This window comes from Eleutherodactylus coqui, chromosome 2 (genome assembly GCF_035609145.1).
Source record: "Eleutherodactylus coqui strain aEleCoq1 chromosome 2, aEleCoq1.hap1, whole genome shotgun sequence".
Taxonomy (NCBI): domain Eukaryota; kingdom Metazoa; phylum Chordata; class Amphibia; order Anura; family Eleutherodactylidae; genus Eleutherodactylus; species Eleutherodactylus coqui.
In genome coordinates this window covers 850,787-875,196 of record NC_089838.1, presented here as the reverse complement: position 1 = coordinate 875,196, position 24,410 = coordinate 850,787, and the positions used below count along the sequence as shown (strand labels likewise).

Sequence of the window (24,410 nt, the reverse complement as noted above, 5' to 3'; positions counted from 1 at the left end):
TTTTTGTACATAGAGGGCAGTATTATAGTAGTTATATTCTTGTACATAGGGGCCAGTATTATAGTAGTTATATTCTTGTACATAGGAGCAGTATTATAGTAGTTATATTCTTGTACACAGGGAGCAGTATTATAGTAGTTATATTCTTGTACATAGAGGGCAGTATTATAGTAGTTATATTCTTGTACATAGGGGCCAGTATTATAGTAGTTATATTCTTGTACATAGGGGCCAGTATTATAGTAGTTATATTCTTGTACATAGGGGGCAGTATTATAGTAGTTATATTCTTGTATATAGGGGCAGTATTATAGTAGTTATATTCTAGTACATAGGGGGCAGTATTATAGTAGTTATATTCTAGTACATAGGGGGCAGTATTATAGTAGTTATATTCTTGTACATAGGAGGCAGTATTATAGTAGTTTTATTCTTGTACATAGGAGGCAGTATTATAGTAGTTATATTCTTGTACATAGGGGGCAGTATTATAGTAGTTATATTCTAGTACATAGGGGGCAGTATTATAGTAGTTATATTCTAGTACATAGGGGGCAGTATTATAGTAGTTATATTCTAGTACATAGGGGGCAGTATTATAGTAGTTATATTCTTGTACATAGGAGGCAGTATTATAGTAGTTATATTCTTGTACATAGGGGGCAGTATTATAGTAGTTATATTCTTGTACATGGGGGGCAGTATTATAGTAGTTATATTCTTGTACATAGGGGGCAGTATTATAGTAGTTATATTCTAGTACATAGGGGGCAGTATTATAGTAGTTATATTCTTGTACATAGGAGGCAGTATTATAGTAGTTATATTCTTGTACATAAGGGGGCAGTATTATAGTAGTTATATTCTTGTACATAAGGGGGCAGTATTATAGTAGTTATATTCTTGTACATAGAAGCAGTATTATAGTAGTTATATTCTTGTACATAGGGGGCAGTATTATAGTAGTTATATTCTTGTACATAGGGGGCAGTATTATAGTAGTTATATTCTTGTACATAGGGGGCAGTATTATAGTAGTTATATTCTTGTACATAGGAGGCAGTATTATAGTAGTTATATTCTTGTACATAGGGGCAGTATTATAGTAGTTATATTCTAGTACATAGGGGGCAGTATTATAGTAGTTATATTCTTGTACATAGGGGGCAGTATTATAGTAGTTATATTCTTGTACATAGGGGGCAGTATTATAGTAGTTATATTCTTGTACATAGGAGCAGTATTATAGTAGTTATATTCTTGTACATAGGGGGCAGTATTATAGTAGTTATATTCTTGTACATAGGAGCAGTATTATAGTAGTTATATTCTTGTACATAGGGGGCAGTATTATAGTAGTTATATTCTTGTACATAGGGGCAGTATTATAGTAGTTATATTCTAGTACATAGGGGGCAGTATTATAGTAGTTATATTCTTGTACATAGGAGGCAGTATTATAGTAGTTATATTCTTGTACATAGGGGGCAGTATTATAGTAGTTATATTCTTGTACATAGGGGGCAGTATTATAGTAGTTTTATTCTTGTACATAGGAGGCAGTATTATAGTAGCTATATTCTTGTACATAGGAGGCAGTATTAGAGTAGTTATATTCTTGTACATAGGGGGCAGTATTATAGTAGTTATATTCTAGTACATAGGGGGCAGTATTATAGTAGTTATATTCTAGTACATAGGGGGCAGTATTATAGTAGTTATATTCTTGTACATAGGGAGCAGTATTCTAGTAGTTATATTCTTGTACATAGGGGCCAGTATTATAGTAGTTATATTCTTGTACATAGGGGCCAGTATTATAGTAGTTATATTCTTGTACATAGGGGGCAGTATTATAGTAGTTATATTCTTGTACATAGGAGCAGTATTATAGTAGTTATATTCTTGTACATAGGGGGCAGTATTATAGTAGTTATATTCTTGTACATAGGGGGCAGTATTATAGTAGTTATATTGTTGTACATAGGAGCAGTATTATAGTAGTTATATTCTTGTACATAGGGGGCAGTATAATAGTGGTTATATTCTTATACATAGGAGCAGTATTATAGTAGTTATATTCTTGTACATAGCGGGTAGTATTATAGTAGTTATATTCTTGTACATAGGGGAGCAGTATTATAGTAGTTATATTCTTGTACATAGGAGCAGTATTATAGTAGTTATATTCTTGTACATAGGAGCAGTATTATAGCAGTTATATTCTTGTACATAGGGGGCAGTATTATAGTAGTTATATTCTTGTACATAGGGGGCAGTATTATAGTAGTTATATTCTTATACATAGGAGCAGTATTATAGTAGTTATATTCTTGTACATAGGGGCAGTATTATAGTAGTTATATTCTTGTACATAGGGGGCAGTATTATAGTAGTTATATTCTTGTACATAGGGGGCAGTATTATAGCAGTTATATTCTTGTACATAGGAGCAGTATTATAGTAGTTATATTCTTGTACATGGGAGGCAGTATTATAGCAGTTATATTCTTGTACATAGGAGCATTATTATAGTAGTTATATTCTTGTACATAGGGGCCAGTATTATAGTAGTTATATTCTTGTACATAGGGAGCAGTATTATAGTAGTTATATTCTTGTATATAGGGGGCAGTATTATAGTAGTTATATTCTTGTACATAGGGGGCAGTATTATAGTAGTTATATTCTTGTACATAGGAGCAGTATTATAGTAGTTATATTGTACATAGGGGGCAGTATTATAGTAGTTATATTCTTGTACATAGGAGCAGTATTATAGTAGTTATATTGTACATAGGGGGCAGTATTAGTTATATTCTTGTACATAGGAGGCAGTATTATAGTAGTTATATTCTTGTACATAGGGGGCAGTATTATAGTAGTTATATTCCTGTACATAGGGGGCAGTATTATAGTAGTTATATTCTTGTACATAGGGGGCAGTATTATAGTAGTTATATTCTTGTACATAGGGGGCAGTATTATAGTAGTTATATTCTTGTACATAGGGGGCAGTATTATAGTAGTTTTATTCTTGTACATAGGAGGCAGTATTATAGTAGTTATATTCTTGTACATAGGAGGCAGTATTAGAGTAGTTATATTCTTGTACATAGGGGGCAGTATTATAGTAGTTATATTCTAGTACATAGGGGGCAGTATTATAGTAGTTATATTCTAGTACATAGGGGGCAGTATTATAGTAGTTATATTCTTGTACATAGGGGCCAGTATTATAGTAGTTATATTCTTGTACATAGGGGCCAGTATTATAGTAGTTATATTCTTGTACATAGGGGGCAGTATTATAGTAGTTATATTCTTGTACATAGGAGGCAGTATTATAGTAGTTATATTCTTGTACATAGGAGCAGTATTATAGTAGTTATATTCTTGTACATAGGGGGCAGTATTATAGTAGTTATATTCTTGTACATAGGGGGCAGTATTATAGTAGTTATATTGTTGTACATAGGAGCAGTATTATAGTAGTTATATTCTTGTACATAGGGGGCAGTATAATAGTAGTTATATTCTTATACATAGGAGCAGTATTATAGTAGTTATATTCTTGTACATAGGAGCAGTATTATAGTAGTTATATTCTTGTACATAGCGGGCAGTATTATAGCAGTTATATTCTTGTACATAGGGGGCAGTATTATAGTAGTTATATTCTTGTACATAGGGGGCAGTATTATAGTAGTTATATTCTTATACATAGGAGCAGTATTATAGTAGTTATATTCTTGTACATAGGGGCAGTATTATAGTAGTTATATTCTTGTACATAGGGGGCAGTATTATAGTAGTTATATTCTTGTACATAGGGGGCAGTATTATAGTAGTTATATTCTTGTATATAGGGGGCAGTATTATAGTAGTTATATTCTTGTACATAGGGGGCAGTATTATAGTAGTTATATTCTTGTACATAGGAGCAGTATTATAGTAGTTATATTGTACATAGGGGGCAGTATTATAGTAGTTATATTCTTGTACATAGGAGCAGTATTATAGTAGTTATATTGTACATAGGGGGCAGTATTAGTTATATTCTTGTACATAGGAGGCAGTATTATAGTAGTTCTATTCTTGTACATAGGGGCAGTATTATAGTAGTTATATTCTTGCACATAGGGGGCAGTATTATAGTAGTTATATTCTTGTACATAGCGGGCAGTATTATAGTAGTTATATTCTTGTACATAGCGTGCAGTATTATAGTAGTTATATTCTTGTACATAGGGGGCAGTATTATAGTAGTTATATTCTTGTACATAGCGTGCAGTATTATAGTAGTTATATTCTTGTACCTAGGGAGCAGTATTATAGTAGTTATATTCTTGTACATAGGAGCAGTATTATAGTAGTTATATTCTTGTACATAGGGGGCAGTATTATAGTAGTTATATTCTTGTACATAGGGGGCAGTATTATAGTAGTTATATTCTTGTACATAGGAGCAGTATTATAGTAGTTATATTCTTGTACATAGGGGGCAGTATTATAGTAGTTATATTCTTGTACATAGGGGGCAGTATTATAGTAGTTATATTCTTGTACATAGGGGGCAGTATTATAGTAGTTATATTCTTGTACATAGGAGCAGTATTATAGTAGTTATATTCTTGTACATAGGGGGCAGTATTATAGTAGTTATATTCTTGTACATAGGGGGCAGTATTATAGTAGTTATATTCTTGTACATAGGAGCAGTATTATAGTAGTTATATTCTTGTACATAGGGGGCAGTATTATAGTAGTTATATTCTTGTACATAGGGACAGTATTATAGTAGTTATATTCTTGTACATAGGGGGCAGTATTATAGTAGTTATATTCTTGTACATAGGAGCAGTATTATAGTAGTTATATTCTTGTACATAGGGGGCAGTATTATAGTAGTTATATTCTTGTACATAGGGGGCAGTATTATAGTAGTTATATTCTTGTACATAGGAGCAGTATTATAGTAGTTATATTCTTGTACATAGGAGGCAGTATTATAGTAGTTATATTCTTGTACATAGCGTGCAGTATTATAGTAGTTATATTCTTGTACATAGGGAGCAGTATTATAGCAGTTATATCCTTGTACATAGGAGCAGTTTTATAGCAGTTATATTCTTGTACATAGGAGGCAGTATTATAGTAGTTCTATTCTTGTACATAGGGGCAGTATTATAGTAGTTATATTCTTGCACATAGGGGGCAGTATTATAGTAGTTATATTCTTGTACATAGCGTGCAGTATTATAGTAGTTATATTCTTGTACATAGCGTGCAGTATTATAGTAGTTATATTCTTGTACATAGCGTGCAGTATTATAGTGGTTATATTCTTGTACATAGCGTGCAGTATTATAGTAGTTATATTCTTGTACATAGCGTGCAGTATTATAGTGGTTATATTCTTGTACATAGGAGGCAGTATTATAGTACCGGTAGTTATATTCTTGTACATAGGGGGCAGTATTATAGTAGTTATATTCTTGTACATAGGAGCAGTATTATAGTAGTTATATTCTTGTACATAGGAGGCAGTATTATAGTAGTTATATTCTTGTACATAGGGGACAGTATTATAGTGGTTATATTCTTGTACATAGGAGGCAGTATTATAGTAGTTATATTCTTGTACATAGGAGGCAGTATTATAATAGTTATATTCTTGTACATAGGGGGCAGTATTATAGTAGCTATATTCTTGTACATAGAGGGCAGTATTATAGTAGTTATATTCTTGTACATAGGAGGCAGTATTATAGTACCGGTAGTTATATTCTTGTACATAGGGGGCAGTATTATAGTAGTTATATTCTTGTACATAGGGGGCAGTATTATAGTAGTTATATTCTTGTACATAGGAGCAGTATTATAGTAGTTATATTCTTGTACATAGGAGGCAGTATTATAGTAGTTATATTCTTGTACATAGGGGACAGTATTATAGTGGTTATATTCTTGTACATAGGAGGCAGTATTATAGTAGTTATATTCTTGTACATAGGAGGCAGTATTATAATAGTTATATTCTTGTACATAGGGGGCAGTATTATAGTAGCTATATTCTTGTACATAGAGGGCAGTATTATAGTAGTTATATTCTTGTACATAGGAGGCAGTATTATAGTAGTTATATTCTTGTACATGGGAGGCAGTATTATAGTAGTTATATTCTTGTACATAGGGGGCAGTATTATAGTAGTTATATTCTTGTACATAGGGGGCAGTATTATAGTAGTTATATTCTTGTACTTAGGAGGCAGTATTATAATAGTTATATTCTTGTACATAGGGGGCAGTATTATAGTAGTTATATTCTTGTACATAGGGGACAGTATTATAGTAGTTATATTCTTGTACATAGGGGGCAGTATTATAGTAGTTATATTCTTGTACATAGCAGGCAGTATTATAATAGTTATATTCTTGTACATAGGGGGCAGTATTATAGTAGTTATATTCTTGTACATAGGGGGCAGTATTATAGTAGTTATATTCTTGTACATAGGGAGCAGTATTATAGTAGTTATATTCTTGTACATAGGAGGCAGTATTATAGTAGTTATATTCTTGTACATAGGGGGCAGTATTATAGTAGTTATATTCTTGTACATAGGAGCAGTATTATAGTAGTTATATTCTTGTACATAGGGAGCAGTATTATAGTAGTTATATTCTTGTACATATGGGGCAGTATTATAGTAGTTATATTCTTGTACATAGGAGGCAGTATTATAGTAGCTATATTTCTGTACATAGGAGGCAGTATTATAGTAGTTATATTCTTGTACATAGGGGGCAGTATTATAGTAGTTATATTCTTGTACATAGGGGGCAGTATTATAGTAGTTATATTCTTGTACATAAGGGGCAGTATTATAGTAGTTATATTCTTGTACATAGGGGGGCAGTATTATAGTAGTTATATTCTTGTACATAGGGGGCAGTATTATAGTAGTTATATTCTTGTACATAGGGGGCAGTATTACAGTAGTTATATTCTTGTACATAGGGGGCAGTATTATAGTAGTTATATTCTTGTCCATATGGGCAGTATTATAGTAGTTATATTCTTGTACATAGGGGGCAGTATTATAGTAGTTATATTCTTGTCCATATGGGCAGTATTATAGTAGTTATATTCTTGTACATAGGGGCAGTATTTCAGTATTTTGAGCTAGGCCATATATTCTATGTAGTTTATCAGCTGCGTAGTGGAATTGCTCATTAGGGCTCTACAGTCACGGGATATAAGTTTGGGGTTGGCAGCAGACTGTATGGGAGCAGTTGTCAGTATGTGGGAGTATAATGTAGAGGTGTCTTATTTCCTCTCCCCTGACATGAAGGTGTTAACGTGCCGCTCATATTTTATCCCAGCTGCTCGATGCTTTTACATAATCCCGCTCAGCAGAGTCACATGTTAAGTCATTTGAGGGCTATCAATTACTCATTGTGAAAAAACCCCGCCGTCGCTGCGCCGATCTACATCTGTGAAGGTGACTGAAGAGAGAGTTGTCCACAAAAACACTTAAGCCCTTGAGAGGAATCCTTGTTTGCCCCGCCGCCGTGATTTACACTGTCTGTCAAATTATCTTGTTTATGCCGCTCGGAACACGAAAACAACTCAAACAAATTGGGAAATTCTAAAGAAAATATATATATAAATTTACAAGCAGAACTGGAGCAATTAGTCAGACGGAGGTTAACACCTTCACGACCGCGGCATTGCGGGCCGTCTTGTTTGCCCGTAAGGCACCATGCAGCCAATCAACGTTTTAGGATTTAAGACCATAATGCTTTGCAGGAGGTGATATGACAGCCAGTTTACGCACTACGTTTGCGCGGTGGTTGCCAGTCCCTAACGCACTCTTACAGTCTTCTATTAAAAGACTTTGGCCGCATTCACATCAGCGTGCGCAATATTAGTCACGCTCGCTTATTTAAATACAAACTAAAAATGTGATATCGGGCCAAGAAACTCGGACCAACATCACGCTCCTGCGCCATACTTACATGGGTGAACGCAATATCGCACTTGTAAAAATGTGATGCCCCAAGGAAGATTGTATCACGTGAACGAACGGCAAAGTCACATGCTCTTTTAATAAGAAGATTTTTTTTCAAAATGGCATCGCGTTCGCATGAAACTGGCAATGTGATGTGTGAGTTGTCCATAGTAAATAAAGTAATAAAACCGCATTACATTGCATCACGGGACGTGCGAGTTTCATACGCACTATTCTGCATGTTGTTTTAATAGGAAGAATGAAGGCATCCCATCGCGCTCCCGTGTAGATGCCATAGCGAGGCCATTTGTAAATCGTCCACAGCAAATATTGGGCACGTTTTCTGCAATATCGTTGAAAAATAGGACAGGCTTCCGTTTTGGATAATGGGACAAGCTGTAATGCGCTGATGTTTTTTCTTGTATTCCCTATTGTGCTTTACTGTGCTTTACACTGCAGCTCTTCTTTCTTCACATCAGCTGCTATATATTAGCACAGGAAGTCAGCAGATAAAGAGATGATTTTCATTACATTAAGGAGAATGGTCATTAACTCTAAGAAGATGACCCTGTGACTTCCACATTGACTAAGGGAGGAGCCACCGTAGGGGGAGGAGCCTAAAATGTGTTGAATGTTATAAAAAATAATAATATCCACTAATTAGACTGTGTTGGAAAGCGAAATGTCACTCAATGCAGATAGACGAATGCCTTCAGAGACTTGGCTGTCACTCGTGCCGTCAATCAGATCTCATGATATCATTAGCAGGCGAATACTAATTAAGTGCGCTCATCAGGTGAAGGCACCATACGTCCCGGCGAACAGAGAAAATCAGCGCAGTTCTCTTTTCTAGTTGATAAGAAGGTTATCTGCATCATTTCCAGTACAGTCGATGAAGAAAATGCTGCTTTTCATTAGTGATGAGCGATTAGTGGAATAATTGGTTCATGTCAGGATCGGGTCGATTTCACGAAAATTAGGATGTCCGATTCAGACTCCAATAAAGTCAATGGGAGTAAAAATCGGGTTCACTAATTTGCCACCCAGAAGATCCCCAATGCAGTCTAAACCATCGAATTGCATGGGAATACAGCCACACATTTGGGGAACACGGGGTTCCCTCAAAATGTGGTCATATAATGAACAGCAGGGTAGCGGTTAATCGCAGCACAGGGGTGTCACGGAAAACAAAAGATGGCCCACATAAGGTCTCCTAGATCAAAAACTGCACCAAAAGATGGGCTGCTTGTTGTAAAAGCAATATCATAGTATCATATAGAAGGTGTCCTTGGCAATATCATTGCCAAGGACACCTTCCAGCAGGTGAACAGCCGAGCACGGACCTCCTCCAAGGAACAGCCGGCGAGCTACAGATGCTTCATGTACTTTAGAAAATGTTTGTTTTGGGAGAAGGAGGATGAGGAGGAAACATGGCGGAAGCAGGAGGACAGCAGCAAGAGTTCCGCCACCAACAACACCCAGCTGCAACTAAGTGAGCCGCAATCCCTGGGAGGTGCGATATGTGAGAATGGAAGGCCAGAGCAAAGCTTGTGAGCGGTCCTTGTTTGCTGCAGCCAAATTGAATTCCTCAGACCCCACTGCTGGCTGCTGAAGGTCTGCAAATAATATGCAGCGGCCGGACTGACGACTTTGAACAACGTCTGAGGCCACAAACCAAGAACTGCAGTATTCCCCACACCAAAGTGTGTTCTGTCTGTCTGCTTTGCTGCTATATATGTTGACAGCAGCAGAAATATCTCCTCTCCTACTGCACAGACCACGCTTCGTACGGGCATAGAAACGTGATGCGGCTTCTGACTCTGCTTCCTCCAATATGCAAGCTTTCACCAATATATCCTCCACAGAATATCCGGCCCCAACAACAGACTGCATGGTATATAGGCACATAAACCTGATGCAGCTTCTCTGTCTTGCGCTCAACTGTAAAATGCCCAAGCGATTACACTTTGCCTATGCTATATATGGCTGGGTCATGTGATGCAGGTGTCCAATGCAACGGCTGCCCATTGGCAAAATGGAGGACACGTTTGGTGACATCAGCAAGGCGCCCTGGCTGCTGATTGGCTGCAGTAGGCATTATTGGAAATTGGTTCAGACTTACCAAGTTTGAATTTTTCAAAAGTTGGGATGATTTTATTGTCCGGACGATAAAGGTGAGCAACACTACGTTTCAGATCTCTGATCCTGGAAGCGATAACCACAGCTGTCATCTGGAGATATGCTGAGAGTAATTGTCACTTCCCTTCCCCGACTCCAGAGAAAACATGTTTTAATAGCTTCCATTCTGGGTCATCAGCGCCTAAAGCATAATTGGGTTTTCCAAAAAGTTTTTGACATGTCAAAAGTTTTGATCAGTGGGGATCCAGCTGCTGAGACCCCCACGATCGCTAGACGTGGCAGAAGTGCTTGCCCGAGTGATGTCACTGCTTGCCAGCTGAAAATGGACTCAATAGTTCAGATGACAGCGATCAGCTGTTGGGTCACAAGTCTAACAGGAGGGGGGAGCTAATCCTCAGTCCTAGGCAACCGGCGGTTTTGGAAGTAAATTGAGAAAAACTTAACACAAACTTGGGTCAGTAGTGTCACAGATTTCAGACCTTATGGACCCAATTATCTTGTAATAGTCACATGACTTTAAGACTAACAATAATCATCTAAAGACATAGAATGGTGGAGTTGGAGGGACCCCCAGGGTTATTGGCTCAGTGCAGGGTCACTAAATCATCCCAGATGTCTGTCCAGCCTCTGAAGACTTCCATTGAAGGAGAACTCCCCACCTCCCATGGTAACCTGTTCCACTCATTGATCCCCTCACTGTCTAATATCTAATCTGTATCTCCTCTCTTTCAGTTTCATCCCATTGCTTCTAGTCTTTCCTTGTGCAGATGAGAATAGGGCTGATCCCTCTGCACTGTGACCGCCCTTCAGATATTTGTAGACCGCTATTAAGTCTCCTCTCAGCCTTCTCTTCTGCTAAACATTCCCAGATCCTTTACCCGTTCCTCATAGGACATGATTTGCAGACCGCTCACCATCTTGGTAACTCTTCTCTGAACTTGCTCCAGTTTGTCTATGTCTTTTATAAAGTGGGGTGCCCAGAACTGGACCCAGTATTCCAGATGAGGTCTGACTAAGGAAGAGTAGAGGGGGATAATTACCTCACATGATCTAGACTCTATGCTTCTCTAATACATCCCAGAATTGTGTTTGCCTTTTTGGCTGCTGCATCACATTGTTGACTCGTGTTCAGTCTGTGACCTATTAGTATACCCAAGTCTTTTTCACATGTGCTGCTGCTTAGCCCAATTCCTCCCATTCTGTATGTGCTTTCTTCATTTTTCTTCCCCAGATGTAGGACTTTGCATTTCTCCTTGTTAAATAACATTCTGTTAGTCGCCGACCACTGTGCAAGCTTGTCTAGATCTTTTTGAATCCTCTCTCTCTCTTCCCTAGTGTTAGCTATCCCTCCTAGCTTGGTCTCGTCGGCAAATTTGATCAGTTTCCCATCGATTCCCTCCTCCAGATCATTTATAAAATGTTGGCCAACACTGGGTCTGGTGAGGGGTGGGAAGTTAATTTGAGAATCACATGCACAAGAAAAGAGCAGGGTCGAGCATGCAATAAAGAAGAGGCTGATATGGGAGGAGAAAGAATGCTACAAAGTGAAGACCTTAACAAAGTTGCATGCTTTTTATTTTCCAGAAACAGTGCTACTCTTGTTCATAGGCCAAGAATGGTATTGCAGCTCAGCCCCACTAAATTGAGTCTAACGCCTTTTAATAATTCTGCCCTCAGTGAACTCAGAGTTTGGCCTCTAGAAAAGCTGTATGCAGCCAATATGGCGGTCTTTAATGCCTCCGTAGGGATAGTCATCCCGCTTTTACAGACTTCTGAATGATAAACCTGGCTATTTTATTACCTCCGCTCCCATATATCATTTTAGGGGCGATAACCCCTTTGAATGAGTAAGAAACATGCAGGTGACTGACCTGTTAACGGTATCGATGTGGCGCACTCTTCTGTCTGACAAGTGTCCATCATTGCCGCAAAAGAGGGCGCACGGATTTCGCTGCTACCTGGTAACAGAACACCAGGGGGGGGAAGGGATGTAAGAAAAGAAATTAAGAAACGTAATGTATCATACACGTCACAAAAATATAGTTGAACTTCTCTTCAGCGTTATTCATAAGTAACACAAAATCGCCAGATTTACGGTTAACCGATACTTGAGGTAAAATGTCCCCTCTGACCTATTGGCCGTGACTGCAGCTGCTCAGGACTAATGCCTCTGACATTTGAGGTGCAGGGACGCCGCATGCACCTGCGTAGCTTAGGCCAATTTCCTAATGTAATATATCATTTATCTTGGGACACGGAGGAACTCGTTCTGTGATGAATTCATCTGCACGGATCAATGAAAATCGCAGAATCGCGACCTGCAGGAAGGGCCAGAAACTGCGCCATCAGGACTAATGAAGCGGACCCAGACCTAAGAGAGAGAAACATAAAATGTACGGCATTATGTCACAGCCAAAGAGACAAAGGGGGAAACGTCCGGACCTCAGAACCGAGAGAGAACTCTGGATGTCAGAAAAAAAGGAGGATTCTGGATTTCAATACGAGACGGATAAGTCCGGGTTTTAGAACACGACAGATAATACTAGATCCCAGAACCTGAGAGATAATTCTGGATTTAGGTACAAAAAGGATAATTCCAGGTTTTAGAACAGAACTGATAAGATTACATTTCAGAATCTGCGATAATTCGAGATATAAGAACAAGAAAGACAATTCTGGATTTCAGCAGGTGAGGGACAATTCAGGGTTTTAGAACATGACCGATAACACTGGATGTCAGAGCCAGAGACCTCATAAGAAGAAAGACAACTCCAGTCCAAGCGGGAGAATTCCAGGATTTAGAACATGAGAGATAATGCCACAGCTCAGAACCAGAATAAATCTAGATGTCAGGACCAGGGAGAAAGCTCCAGATTCAGGAAAGAAACGGGATCATTTCAGGTCTCAGAACTTGGGAAAACATTCTGGATTCTGAGTACAAGAGGGATAATTCTGGGTTATCAAACATGAGAGGTAATATCAGATTTCAGACCCACAATGAAAGTTGTGGATCTTAGAACTAGAGAAGAAGTTCAAAATTTCAGAGCAAGCGAGCCAATTCTGGATTTCAGAACAAAGGAGAATACTTCTAGATCTCAGAACTAGAGAGAAAATTCTGTATCTCAGAAGCAGATAATTCTACATTTAAGAAGACGAAAGATAATTCTGGATTTTAGTACAAGAGAGATGATTCTGGGATTTAGAATAAAAGAGATATGACAAGACCTTAGAACCAGAATGCAGGAAAATGGACAAACTCAAAAAAGCTCCAGCGCTCCAGAAGATAGACCATAGAACCAGAATAATAGTTCCGGATCTCAGAACCAGACAGAAAATTCCAAATTTCAGACCAACAGGGATAATTCAAGGTTTCAGAACTAGAAATCAAGTGCTGGATCCCAGAACCAAAGACGTAATTCTGAATCTCATAATAAAAAAAATAATTCTAGATCTCAGAACCAGGTAAATTCAGATTTTAGAGCCCCAGAAATAAATCGTATAGAGAAGCAAATGACATGAATCCCAAACAGAGAAATAAATCCGGAAAGATAAATCGGAAAGTCAAAGCCTAAGAGACAAATCAGATCTGATCTGGATCTCAGAGCTAGAAACAAACTAGGAAAATGTCAAAGACCAAATAGGAAATTCAGATTGGATTTAAACTAAAATGATTGAGCAGGATCTCGGAATCAGACGGGAAATTCTTGGATCTAAGAACCAGAGAAACAAACAAGATCTCAGAACTAAAGAAATAAATCACAATCTGAACCAGGGAGATAAATCCAGATTTCACGAGTTAAGAGATCATTTCAGAGCCGCAGAGAGGTAATAATTAGAGAATAGAGAGTCCAATAATTAAATCCTCACCTCAGAGCCAGAGAGATAATGTAAATGTCAGAGAAGGAGAAGATCAAGAGCGTTGAGCCGGAAAGAACATTTCAAGACTGGAAAGATGAGTCCAGATCTGAAAGCCAAAGGGATTGGCTTGGCTCTCGGAATTGGATAGATAATTCCACATCTCAAAATCAAGGTTGTGAATCCTGGATATCGAATCCAGAACAATTACCTCTGAGATCAGTACCAGAAGGATTAATCCCAGTTCTTAGAACCAAAGGGATTGATTACAACTCGGATAGATAAGTCAAATTAGATCCTAGATCTAGAGATAAACACAGACTGTAGACAGAATTCCAGATCTCAGGATCAGGGAAATGAATCCTGGATATGAGATCAGAAGAAATTTGATCTCAGAACCAAAAAGACTATTCTAGAGCTCAGAGTCAAAAGGGATTTTCAGGATCACAGATTCAGAGAATTCCAGATCTCAAGATTACATTCAAATCCCAAAACTAAAGAGAAATTCCGGGTCTGGGGGATAATTCCAGATCTCTGAATCTGTTCTCTAGGGTTTCTCTGTGAATATGAGATGCAGAATTTTTAGTCTTGTTCCAAAGTCTGAATTTTTAACTTTCCAGTTCCAGGATCTGAATTTAATGCTGATATTTAGAATTCCCTCTCTGACACGGAGATCAATACTGGATAATAGATGTGGAGTTATAACCTTTGACATCAGGACCAGAAAGATCATTTTACATCTTGGATTAGAGATAAATGTGGAAGTGGGAACTTTATAGATAATTCCAGATCTCGGAACCAAAGGATTCTCTGGATCATGGAATCAGGGAGATAATTCAATTTCTCGGGATTACATTCAGATGACATAACTTGAGGAGAGAAAGCCAGGCCACCGGGGAATAATCTCAGATCTGTTCTCTAGTGTCTCTCTCTGATTCTGAGATCTGGAATCACCTGTCTAGTTCTAAGACCTGGGTTTATTTCTCTAATTCTAGTCCTGATAGCCTATCTATCTGACTCTGAGATCTATCCATTCCTGGATAACAGCTTAGAACTACCAACCTTTCACATCAGATGCAGACAGATTATTCTACATCTGGGAGTCAGGATGATAAATGGGGATGTGGGACCTTTCTAGATAATGGCACCATTTGGGGTAGTCTCCTCTTCAGGACCCCGTGTGGCGGTGTTATCAATAGACGTGGTGTTATCGCTCTCCACGTAATGCAGGTTTTTGCGGCCATATTTTGGCAAGTGACTACACAGGGGTTTTGTCCGCCCCGTCCAAGCCGCACGCTGCATCTTGTAAAATTAGCTCTCTGCCTGCTGTTATTGGAGCAGCTGCCGCCGGCCGGGAAAATCCTCAGGAGATGATTAGGATTAAAAAACTTATCACAAGACCGACGTGCTGCTGAATCACCGGCCGCCAGTAACCCTTCCATGCCTGCAAGTTCTGACGACCTGATCCGTATAGGCGCTTACCGCAAGACTGGGAACATGACCCGGTTCACAATCTCCCGACCTGCACAAATATGGCTGCTATTACCTACAGGGATGGCCACTCAGCTCTACCAGGCTCCGGAAGGCTTTAGTTGGATGTGTCATTATGCAACTACAAAGGCTCGCTGAACAGAGGTCTGGGAGAGAAGGGTGACACGATGTCATAGGGCTTGCGGCTTTACATGTCGTGCATTATATACAGTCATTGTCAGTCAATCCCCCACCCCCCACACACAAACACACAGAAGTTGTTGGAAGGAAACTTTCTCTGTGATTGGAGGTGTCCTGAGCCCGGTCACCTTGTGTGCCCTCACACATCCACTGGTCTCAACACCTTTTAACAGTCTGGTCAGACGCTCCTCTCTACTGGTGGTCTGTAGGGGGCGTCCTGAGCCCGGTCACCTTGTGTGCCCTCACACATCCACTGGTCTCAACACCTTTTAACAGTCTGGTCAGACGCTCCTCTCTACTGGTGGTCTGTAGGGGGCATCCTGAGCCGGGTCACCTTGTGTGCCCTCACACATCCACTGGTCCCAACACCTTTTAACAGTCTGGTCAGACGGTCCTCTCTACTAGTGGTCTGTAGTGGGCGTCCTGAGCCTGGTCATCTTGTGTGCCCTCATCCACTGGTCCCAACACCTCCTAACAGTCTGGTCAGACGCTCCTTTCTACTGGTGGTCTGTAGAAGGCATTCTGAGCCCGGTCACCTTGTGTGCCCTCATCCACTGGTCCCAACACTCCTTAACAGTCTGGTCAGACACTCCTCTCTACTGGTGGTCTGTAGGGGGCGTCCTGAGCCCGGTCACCCTGTGTGCCCCCATCCACTGGTCCCAACATCTCCTAACAGTCTGGTCAGATGCTCCTCTCTACTGGTGGTCTGTAGGGGGCATCCTGAGCCCGGTCACCTTGTGTGCCCCCATCCACTGGTCCCAACACCCCCTAACAGTCTGGTCAGACGCTCCTCTCTACTGGTGGTCTGTAGGGGGCGTCCTGAGCCCGGTTACCTTGTGTGCCCTCACACACCCACTGGTCCCATCACCTCCTAACAGTCTGGTCAGATGCTCCTCTCTACTGGTGGTCTGTAGGGGGCGTCCTGAGCCTGGTCACCTTGTGTGCCCCCATCCACTGGCCCCAACACCCCCTAACAGTCTGGTCAGACGCTCCTCTACTGGTGGTCTGTAGGGGGCGTCCTGAGCCCGGTTACCTTGTGTGCCCTCACACACCCACTGGTCCCAACACCTCCTAACAGTCTGGTCAGATGCTCCTCTCTACTGGTGGTCTGTAGGGGGCGTCCTGAGCCCCATCACCTTGTGTATCCCCATCCAGGGGTCCCAACACCTCCTAACAGTCTGGTCAGACGCTCCTCTATTGGTGGTCTGTAGGGGGCGTCCTGAGCCCGGTCACCTTGTGTGCCCCCATCCACTGGCCCCAACACCTCCTAACAGTCTGGTCAGACGCTCCTCTACTGGTGGTCTGTAGGGGGCGTCCTGAGCCCGGTTACCTTGTGTGCCCCCATCCACTGGCCCCAACACTTCCTAACAGTCTGGTCAGACGCTGCTCTCTACTAGTGGTCTGGAGGGGGTCCTGAGCCCGGTCACCTTGTGTGCCCTCACACATCCACTGGTCCCAACACCTTTTAACAGTCTGGTCAGACGCTCCTCTCTACTGGTGGTCTGTAGGGGGCATCCTGAGCCCGGTCACCTTGTGTGCCCTCACACATCCACTGGTCTCAACACCTCCTAACAGTCTGGTCAGATGCTCCTCTACTGGTGGTCTGTAGGGGGCGTCCTGAGCCCGGTCACCTTGTGTGCCCCCATCCACTGGTCCCAACACCTCCTAACAGTCTGGTCAGACGCTCCTCTATTGATGGTCTGTAGGGGGCGTCCTGAGCCTGGTTACCTTGTGTGCCCTCAAACATCCACTGGTCCCAACACCTTTTAACAGTCTGGTCAGACGGTCCTCTCTACTAGTGGTCTGTAGTGGGCGTCCTGAGCCTGGTCATCTTGTGTGCCCTCATCCACTGGTCCCCACACCTCCTAACAGTCTGGTCAGACGCTCCTTTCTACTGGTGGTCTGTAGAAGGCATTCTGAGCCCGGTCACCTTGTGTGCCCTCATCCACTGGTCCCAACACTCCTTAACAGTCTGGTCAGATGCTCCTCTCTACTGCTGGTCTGTTGGGGGTCCTGAGCCCGGACACCTTGTGTGCCCCCACACACCCACTGGTCCCAACACCTTCCAACAGTCTCGTCAGACGCTCCTCTCTACTGGTGGTCTGTAGGGGGTGTCCTGAGCCCGGTCACCTTGTGTGCCCCCATTCACTGGTCCCAACACCTCCTAACAGTCTGGTCAGTTGCTCCTCTACTGGTGGTCTGTAGGGGGCATCCTGAGCCCGGTCACCTTGTGTGCCCTCATCCACTGGTCCTAACACCTCCTAACAGTCTGGTCAGACGCTCCTCTCTACTGGTGGTCTGTAGAGGGGGTCCTGAGCCCGGTCACCTTGTGTGCCCCCATCCACTGGTCCCAACACCTCCTAACAGTCTGGTCAGACACTCCTCTCTACTGGTGGTCTGTAGGGGGCGTCCTGAGCCCGGTCACCTTGTGTGCCCTCATCCACTGGTCCCAACACCCTCTAACAGTCTGGTCAGACACTCCTCTCTACTGGTGGTCTGTAGGGGGCGTCCTGAGCCCGGTCACCCTGTGTGCCCCCATCCACTGGTCCCAACATTTCCTAACAGTCTGGTCAGATGGTCCTCTCTACTGGTGGTCTGTAGGGGGCATCCTGAGCCCGGTCACCTTGTGTGCCCCCATCCACTGGTCCCAACACCCCCTAACAGTCTGGTCAGACGCTCCTCTCTACTGGTGGTCTGTAGGGGGCGTCCTGAGCCCGGTTACCTTGTGTGCCCTCACACACCCACTGGTCCCATCACCTCCTAACAGTCTGGTCAGATGCTCCTCTCTACTGGTGGTCTGTAGGGGGCGTCCTGAGCCTGGTCACCTTGTGTGCCCCCATCCACTGGCCCCAACACCCCCTAACAGTCTGGTCAGACGCTCCTCTCTACTGGTGGTCTGTAGGGGGCGTCCTGAGGCCGGTTACCTTGTGTGCCCTCACACACCCACTGGTCCCAACACCTCCTAACAGTCTGGTCAGATGCTCCTCTCTACTGGTGGTCTGTAGGGGGCGTCCTGAGCCCCATCACCTTGTGTATCCCCATCCAGGGGTCCCAACACCTCCTAACAGTCTGGTCAGACGCTCCTCTATTGGTGGTCTGTAGGGGGCGTCCTGAGCCCGGTCACCTTGTGTGCCCCCATCCACTGGCCCCAACACCTCCTAACAGTCTGGTCAGACGCTCCTCTACTGGTGGTCTGTAGGGGGCGTCCTGAGCCCGGTTACCTTGTGTGCCCCCATCCACTGGCCCCAACACTTCCTAACAGTCTGGTCAGACGCTGCTCTCTACTAGTGGTCTGTAAGGGGTCCTGAGCCCGGTCACCTTGTGTGCCCTCACACATCCACTGGTCTCACCACCTCCTAACAGTCTGGTCAGACGCTCCTCTCTACTGGTGGTCTGTAGGGGGCGTCCTGAGCCCGGTCACCTTGTGTGCCCCCATCCACTGGTCCTAATCTCCCCTAACAGTGTGGTCAGGCACTCCTCTCTACTGGTGGTCTGTAGGGGGCGTCCTGAGCCCGGTCACCCTGTGTGCCCCCATCCACTGGTCCCAACATTTCCTAACAGTCTGGTCAGATGCTCCTCTCTACTGGTGGTCTGTAGGGGGCATCCTGAGCCCGGTCACCTTGTGTGCCCCCATCCACTGGTCCCAACACCCCCTAACAGTCTGGTCAGACGCTCCTCTCTACTGGTGGTCTGTAGGGGGCGTCCTGAGCCCGGTTACCTTGTGTGCCCTCACACACCCACTGGTCCCATCACCTCCTAACAGTCTGGTCAGATGCTCCTCTCTACTGGTGGTCTGTAGGGGGCGTCCTGAGCCTGGTCACCTTGTGTGCCCCCATCCACTGGCCCCAACACCCCCTAACAGTCTGGTCAGACGCTCCTCTCTACTGGTGGTCTGTAGGGGGCGTCCTGAGCCCGGTTACCTTGTGTGCCCTCACACACCCACTGGTCCCAACACCTCCTAACAGTCTGGTCAGATGCTCCTCTCTACTGGTGGTCTGTAGGGGGCGTCCTGAGCCCCATCACCTTGTGTATCCCCATCCAGGGGTCCCAACACCTCCTAACAGTCTGGTCAGACGCTCCTCTATTGGTGGTCTGTAGGGGGCGTCCTGAGCCCGGTCACCTTGTGTGCCCCCATCCACTGGCCCCAACACCTCCTAACAGTCTGGTCAGACGCTCCTCTACTGGTGGTCTGTAGGGGGCGTCCTGAGCCCGGTTACCTTGTGTGCCCCCATCCACTGGCCCCAACACTTCCTAACAGTCTGGTCAGACGCTGCTCTCTACTAGTGGTCTGTAGGGGGTCCTGAGCCCGGTCACCTTGTGTGCCCTCACACATCCACTGGTCTCACCACCTCCTAACAGTCTGGTCAGACGCTCCTCTCTACTGGTGGTCTGTAGGGGGCGTCGTGAGCCCGGTCACCTTGTGTGCCCCCATCCACTGGTCCTAATCTCCCCTAACAGTGTGGTCAGGCACTCCTCTCTACTGGTGGTCTGTAGGGGGCATCCTGAGCCCGGTCACCTTGTGTGCCCCCATCCACTGGTCCTAACACCTCCTAACAGTCTGGTAAGACGCTCCTATACTGATGGTCTGTAGGGGGCGTCCTGAGCCCGGTCACCTTGTGTGCCCTCACACATCCACTGGTCCCAACACCTCCTAACAGTCTGGTCAGATGCTGCTCTACTGGTGGTCTGTAGGGGGCGTCCTGAGCCCGGTCACCTTGTGTGCCCTCATCCACTGGTTCCAACACCTCCCAATAGTCTGGTCAGATGCTCCTCTCTACTGGTAGTCTGTAGGGGGCGTCCTGAGCCGGTCACCTTGTCTGCCCTCACACATCCACTAGTCCCAACAACTTTTAACAGTCTGGTCAGACGCTCCTTTCTACTGGTGGTCTGTAGAAGGCATTCTGAGCCCGGTCACCTTGTGTGCCCTCATCCACTGGTCCCAACACTCCTTAACAGTCTGGTCAGATGCTCCTCTCTACTGCTGGTCTGTTGGGGGTCCTGAGCCCGGACACCTTGTGTGCCCCCACACACCCACTGGTCCTAACACCTCCTAACAGTCTGGTCAGACGCTCCTCTCTACTGGTGGTCTGTAGGGGGTGTCCTGAGCCCGGTCACCTTGTGTGCCCCCATCCACTGGTCCCAACACCTCCTAACAGTCTGGTCAGTTGCTCCTCTACTGGTGGTCTGTAGGGGGCATCCTGAGCCCGGTCACCTTGTGTGCCCTCATCCACTGGTCCTAACACCTCCTAACAGTCTGGTCAGACGCTCCTCTCTACTGGTGGTCTGTAGAGGGGGTCCTGAGCCCGGTCACCTTGTGTGCCCCCATCCACTGGTCCCAACACCTCCTAACAGTCTGGTCAGACACTCCTCTCTACTGGTGGTCTGTAGGGGGCGTCCTGAGCCCGGTCACCCTGTGTGCCCCCATCCACTGGTCCCAACATCTCCTAACAGTCTGGTCAGTTGCTCCTCTCTACTGGTGGTCTGTAGGGGGCATCCTGAGCCCGGTCACCTTGTGTGCCCCCATCCACTGGTCCCAACACCCCCTAACAGTCTGGTCAGATGCTCCTCTCTACTGGTGGTCTGCAGGGGGCATCCTGAGCCCGGTCACCTTGTGTGCCCCCATCCACTGGTCCCAACACCCCCTAACAGTCTGGTCAGACGCTCCTCTCTACTGGTGGTCTGTAGGTGGCGTCCTGAGCCCGGTTACCTTGTGTGCCCTCACACACCCACTGGCCCCAACACCTCCTAACAGTCTGGTCAGACGCTCCTCTAATGGTGGTCTGTAGGGGGCGTCCTGAGCCCGGTCACCTTGTGTGCCCCCATCCACTGGTCCCAACACCCCCTAACAGTCTGGTCAGACGGTCCTCTCTACTGGTGGTCTGTAGGGGGCGTCCTGAGCCCGGTCACCTTGTGTGCCCCCATCCACTGGCCCCAACACCTCCTAACAGTCTGGTCAGATGCTCCTCTCTACTGGTGGTCTGTAGGGGGCGTCCTGAGCCCGGTCACCTTGTGTGCCCCCATCCACTGGCCACAACACCTCCTAACAGTCTGGTCAGACGCTCCTCTACTGGTGGTCTGTAGGGGGCGTCCTGAGCCCGGTTACCTTGTGTGCCCCCATCCACTGGCCCCAACACCTCCTAACAGTCTGGTCAGACGCTCCTCTACTGGTGGTCTGTAGGGGGCGTCCTGAGCCCGGTCACCTTGTGTGCCCCCATCCACTGGCCCCAACACCTGCTAATAGTCTGGTCAGACGCTCCTCTCTACTGGTGGTCTGTAGGGGGCGTCCTGAGCCCCATCACCTTGTGTATCCCCATCCAGGGGTCCCAACACCTCCTAACAGTCTGGTCAGACGCTCCTCTATTGGTGGTCTGTAGGGGGCGTCCTGAGCCCGGTCACCTTGTGTGCCCCCATCCACTGGCCCCAACACCTCCTAACAGTCTGGTCAGACGCTCCTCTACTGGTGGTCTGTAGGGGGCGTCCTGAGCCCGGTCACCTTGTGTGCCCTCACACATCCACTGGTCCCAACACCTCCTAACAGTCTGGTCAGATGCTCCTCTATTGGTGGTCTGTAGGGGGCGTCCTGAGCCCGGTCACCTTGTGTGCCCCCATCCACTGGCCCCAACACCTCCTAACAGTCTGGTCAGACGCTCCTCTACTGGTGGTCTGTAGGGGGCGTCCTGAGCCCGGTTACCTTGTGTGCCCCCATCCACTGGCCCCAACACTTCCTAACAGTCTGGTCAGACGCTGCTCTCTACTAGTGGTCTGTAGGGGGTCCTGAGCCCGGTCACCTTGTGTGCCCTCACACATCCACTGGTCCCAACACCTCCTAACAGTCTGGTCAGACGGTCCTCTCTACTAGTGGTCTGTAGGGGGCGTCCTGAGCCCAGTCACCTTGTGTGCCCTCACACATCCACTGGTCCCACCACCTCCTAACAGTCTGGTCAGACGCTCCTCTCTACTGGTGGTCTGTAGGGGGCGCCGTGAGCCCGGTCACCTTGTGTGCCCCCATCCACTGGCCCGAACACCTCCTAACAGTCTGGTCAGACGCTCCTCTCTACTGGTGGTCTGTAGGGGGCATCGTGAGCCCGGTCACCTTGTGTGCCCCATCCACTGGTCCTAATCTCCCCTAACAGTGTGGTCAGGCACTCCTCTCTACTGGTGGTCTGTAGGGGGCGTCCTGAGCCCGGTCACCTTGTGTGCCCCCATCCACTGGTCCCAACACCTCCTAACAGTCTGGTCAGATGCTCCTCTCTACTGGTGGTCTGTAGGGGGCGTCCTGAGCCCGGTCACCTTGTGTGCCCCCATCCACTGGTCCCAACACCTCCTAACAGTCTGGTCAGATGCTCCTCTCTACTGGTGGTCTGTAGGGGGCGTCCTGAGCCCGGTCACCTTGTGTGCCCCCATCCACTGGTCCCAACACCTCCTAACAGTCTGGTCAGACGCTGCTCTCTACTAGTGGTCTGTAGGGGGTCCTGAGCCCGGTCACCTTGTGTGCCCTCACACATCCACTGGTCCCACCACCTCCTAACAGTCTGGTCAGACGCTACTCTCTACTGATGGTCTGTAGGGGGCATCCTGAGCCCGGTCACCTTGTGTGCCCCCATCCACTGGTCCCAACACCTCCTAACAGTCTGGTCAGATGCTCCTCTCTACTGGTGGTCTGTAGGGGGCGTCCTGAGCCCGGTCACCTTGTGTGCCCCCATCCACTGGTCCCAACACCTCCTAACAGTCTGGTCAGACGCTCCTCTACTGGTGGTCTGTAGGGGTCTATAGTTTAAAGATGTGCTGGGTATCTTGTATGTTGGTGCTTTCAATGCCTGTAAAGTGAGTTCTTCTGCTGGGGGCGGGGGGTAGGGGGGTCGTACTTCGCCTCCGGCAGCATAACGGTTGGGACACCCCTGATCACTTGTCTCAGTGTTGACACCGATGAGTTTCAATGAGACGTATGTGACGGGTCTCAGTCGATGTTTCTCTTGTGTCTGAGACATTGATTCTTGAGAAAGAAAAGATAAGAACCGAGAAGATCGATGACAAGAATACCGGGACGCCATCAACTTATAATATAAAAATAAAGCGCTGCTCCTGAGTTCTATGCTGCTTTCTGCTTCATTCACAACCAAAGCTGCATCCTGCATTCCCACTGTTTACTAGATGGCAATGCATTGTGGGAGTTACTGCGCTGTGAATGCAGCTTTGGACCTGAATAGAGCTACATGATATAACTCCTATTTGGTACAATATAGAGCTTTTGCTTAGTTATGAACAGATTTAGAGTTCCGCCATGTTTTTTTTCGTCCACTCACTTCCTAAGTTGCAGCAGGGGAGATCAGAGAGCAGCGGCACTCCAGCTCTTGGCTCACATATCTGACATTGACATAAGCACCATCTTTCAGCGCTGGTTGAAGGATCATCCAGCAGAATTCTGAATGCAGCTCTGGAGGTGACTGATGTACGGCACATGATGTAACTCAATGATCTAAGGTAGACGTTCTCCTGCAATGTATTATGGGAAGCCTCTGATAGGACTGAGGCACGAGGTCCAAGCAGCCTCAATCTCAGCAGACCTAGCCGCTGTATATCAATATGGCAGATGGTCTCAGGTGAGAGATTACCTGGCGGGTTGGGGGCTCTGCCGTCCAGTCGCTCCACCTCCATGATGAAGTCGTCTTTCAGGAAGAGAAAGCCAATGATTGAGAAGAGGTAGACGAGGATGAGCGCCAGCACGGC

At 45.4% G+C, this 24,410-nt stretch overlaps 1 protein-coding gene across 7 annotated transcripts in view; it reads right to left on the bottom strand.

The window, feature by feature from the left end:
• Positions 1-24,410, bottom strand: part of ITPR2 (inositol 1,4,5-trisphosphate receptor type 2) — a 253,107-nt gene that overhangs the window by 28,896 nt on the left and 199,801 nt on the right. For 5 of the 7 annotated variants that reach the window (XM_066590133.1, XM_066590136.1, XM_066590138.1 and 2 more), the window contains 2 exons: positions 24,296-24,410; positions 12,029-12,115 (listed from right to left, as the gene is read on the bottom strand). The exon at positions 24,296-24,410 is cut by the window's right edge and continues 84 nt beyond it. In XM_066590133.1, coding sequence (XP_066446230.1) covers positions 12,029-12,115; positions 24,296-24,410 — 202 coding nt within the window. Of the gene's footprint in view, positions 1-12,028; positions 12,116-23,956; positions 24,177-24,295 lie in introns of those variants that run through there. The other 2 variants (XM_066590140.1, XM_066590137.1) reach the window with 2 other exon arrangements.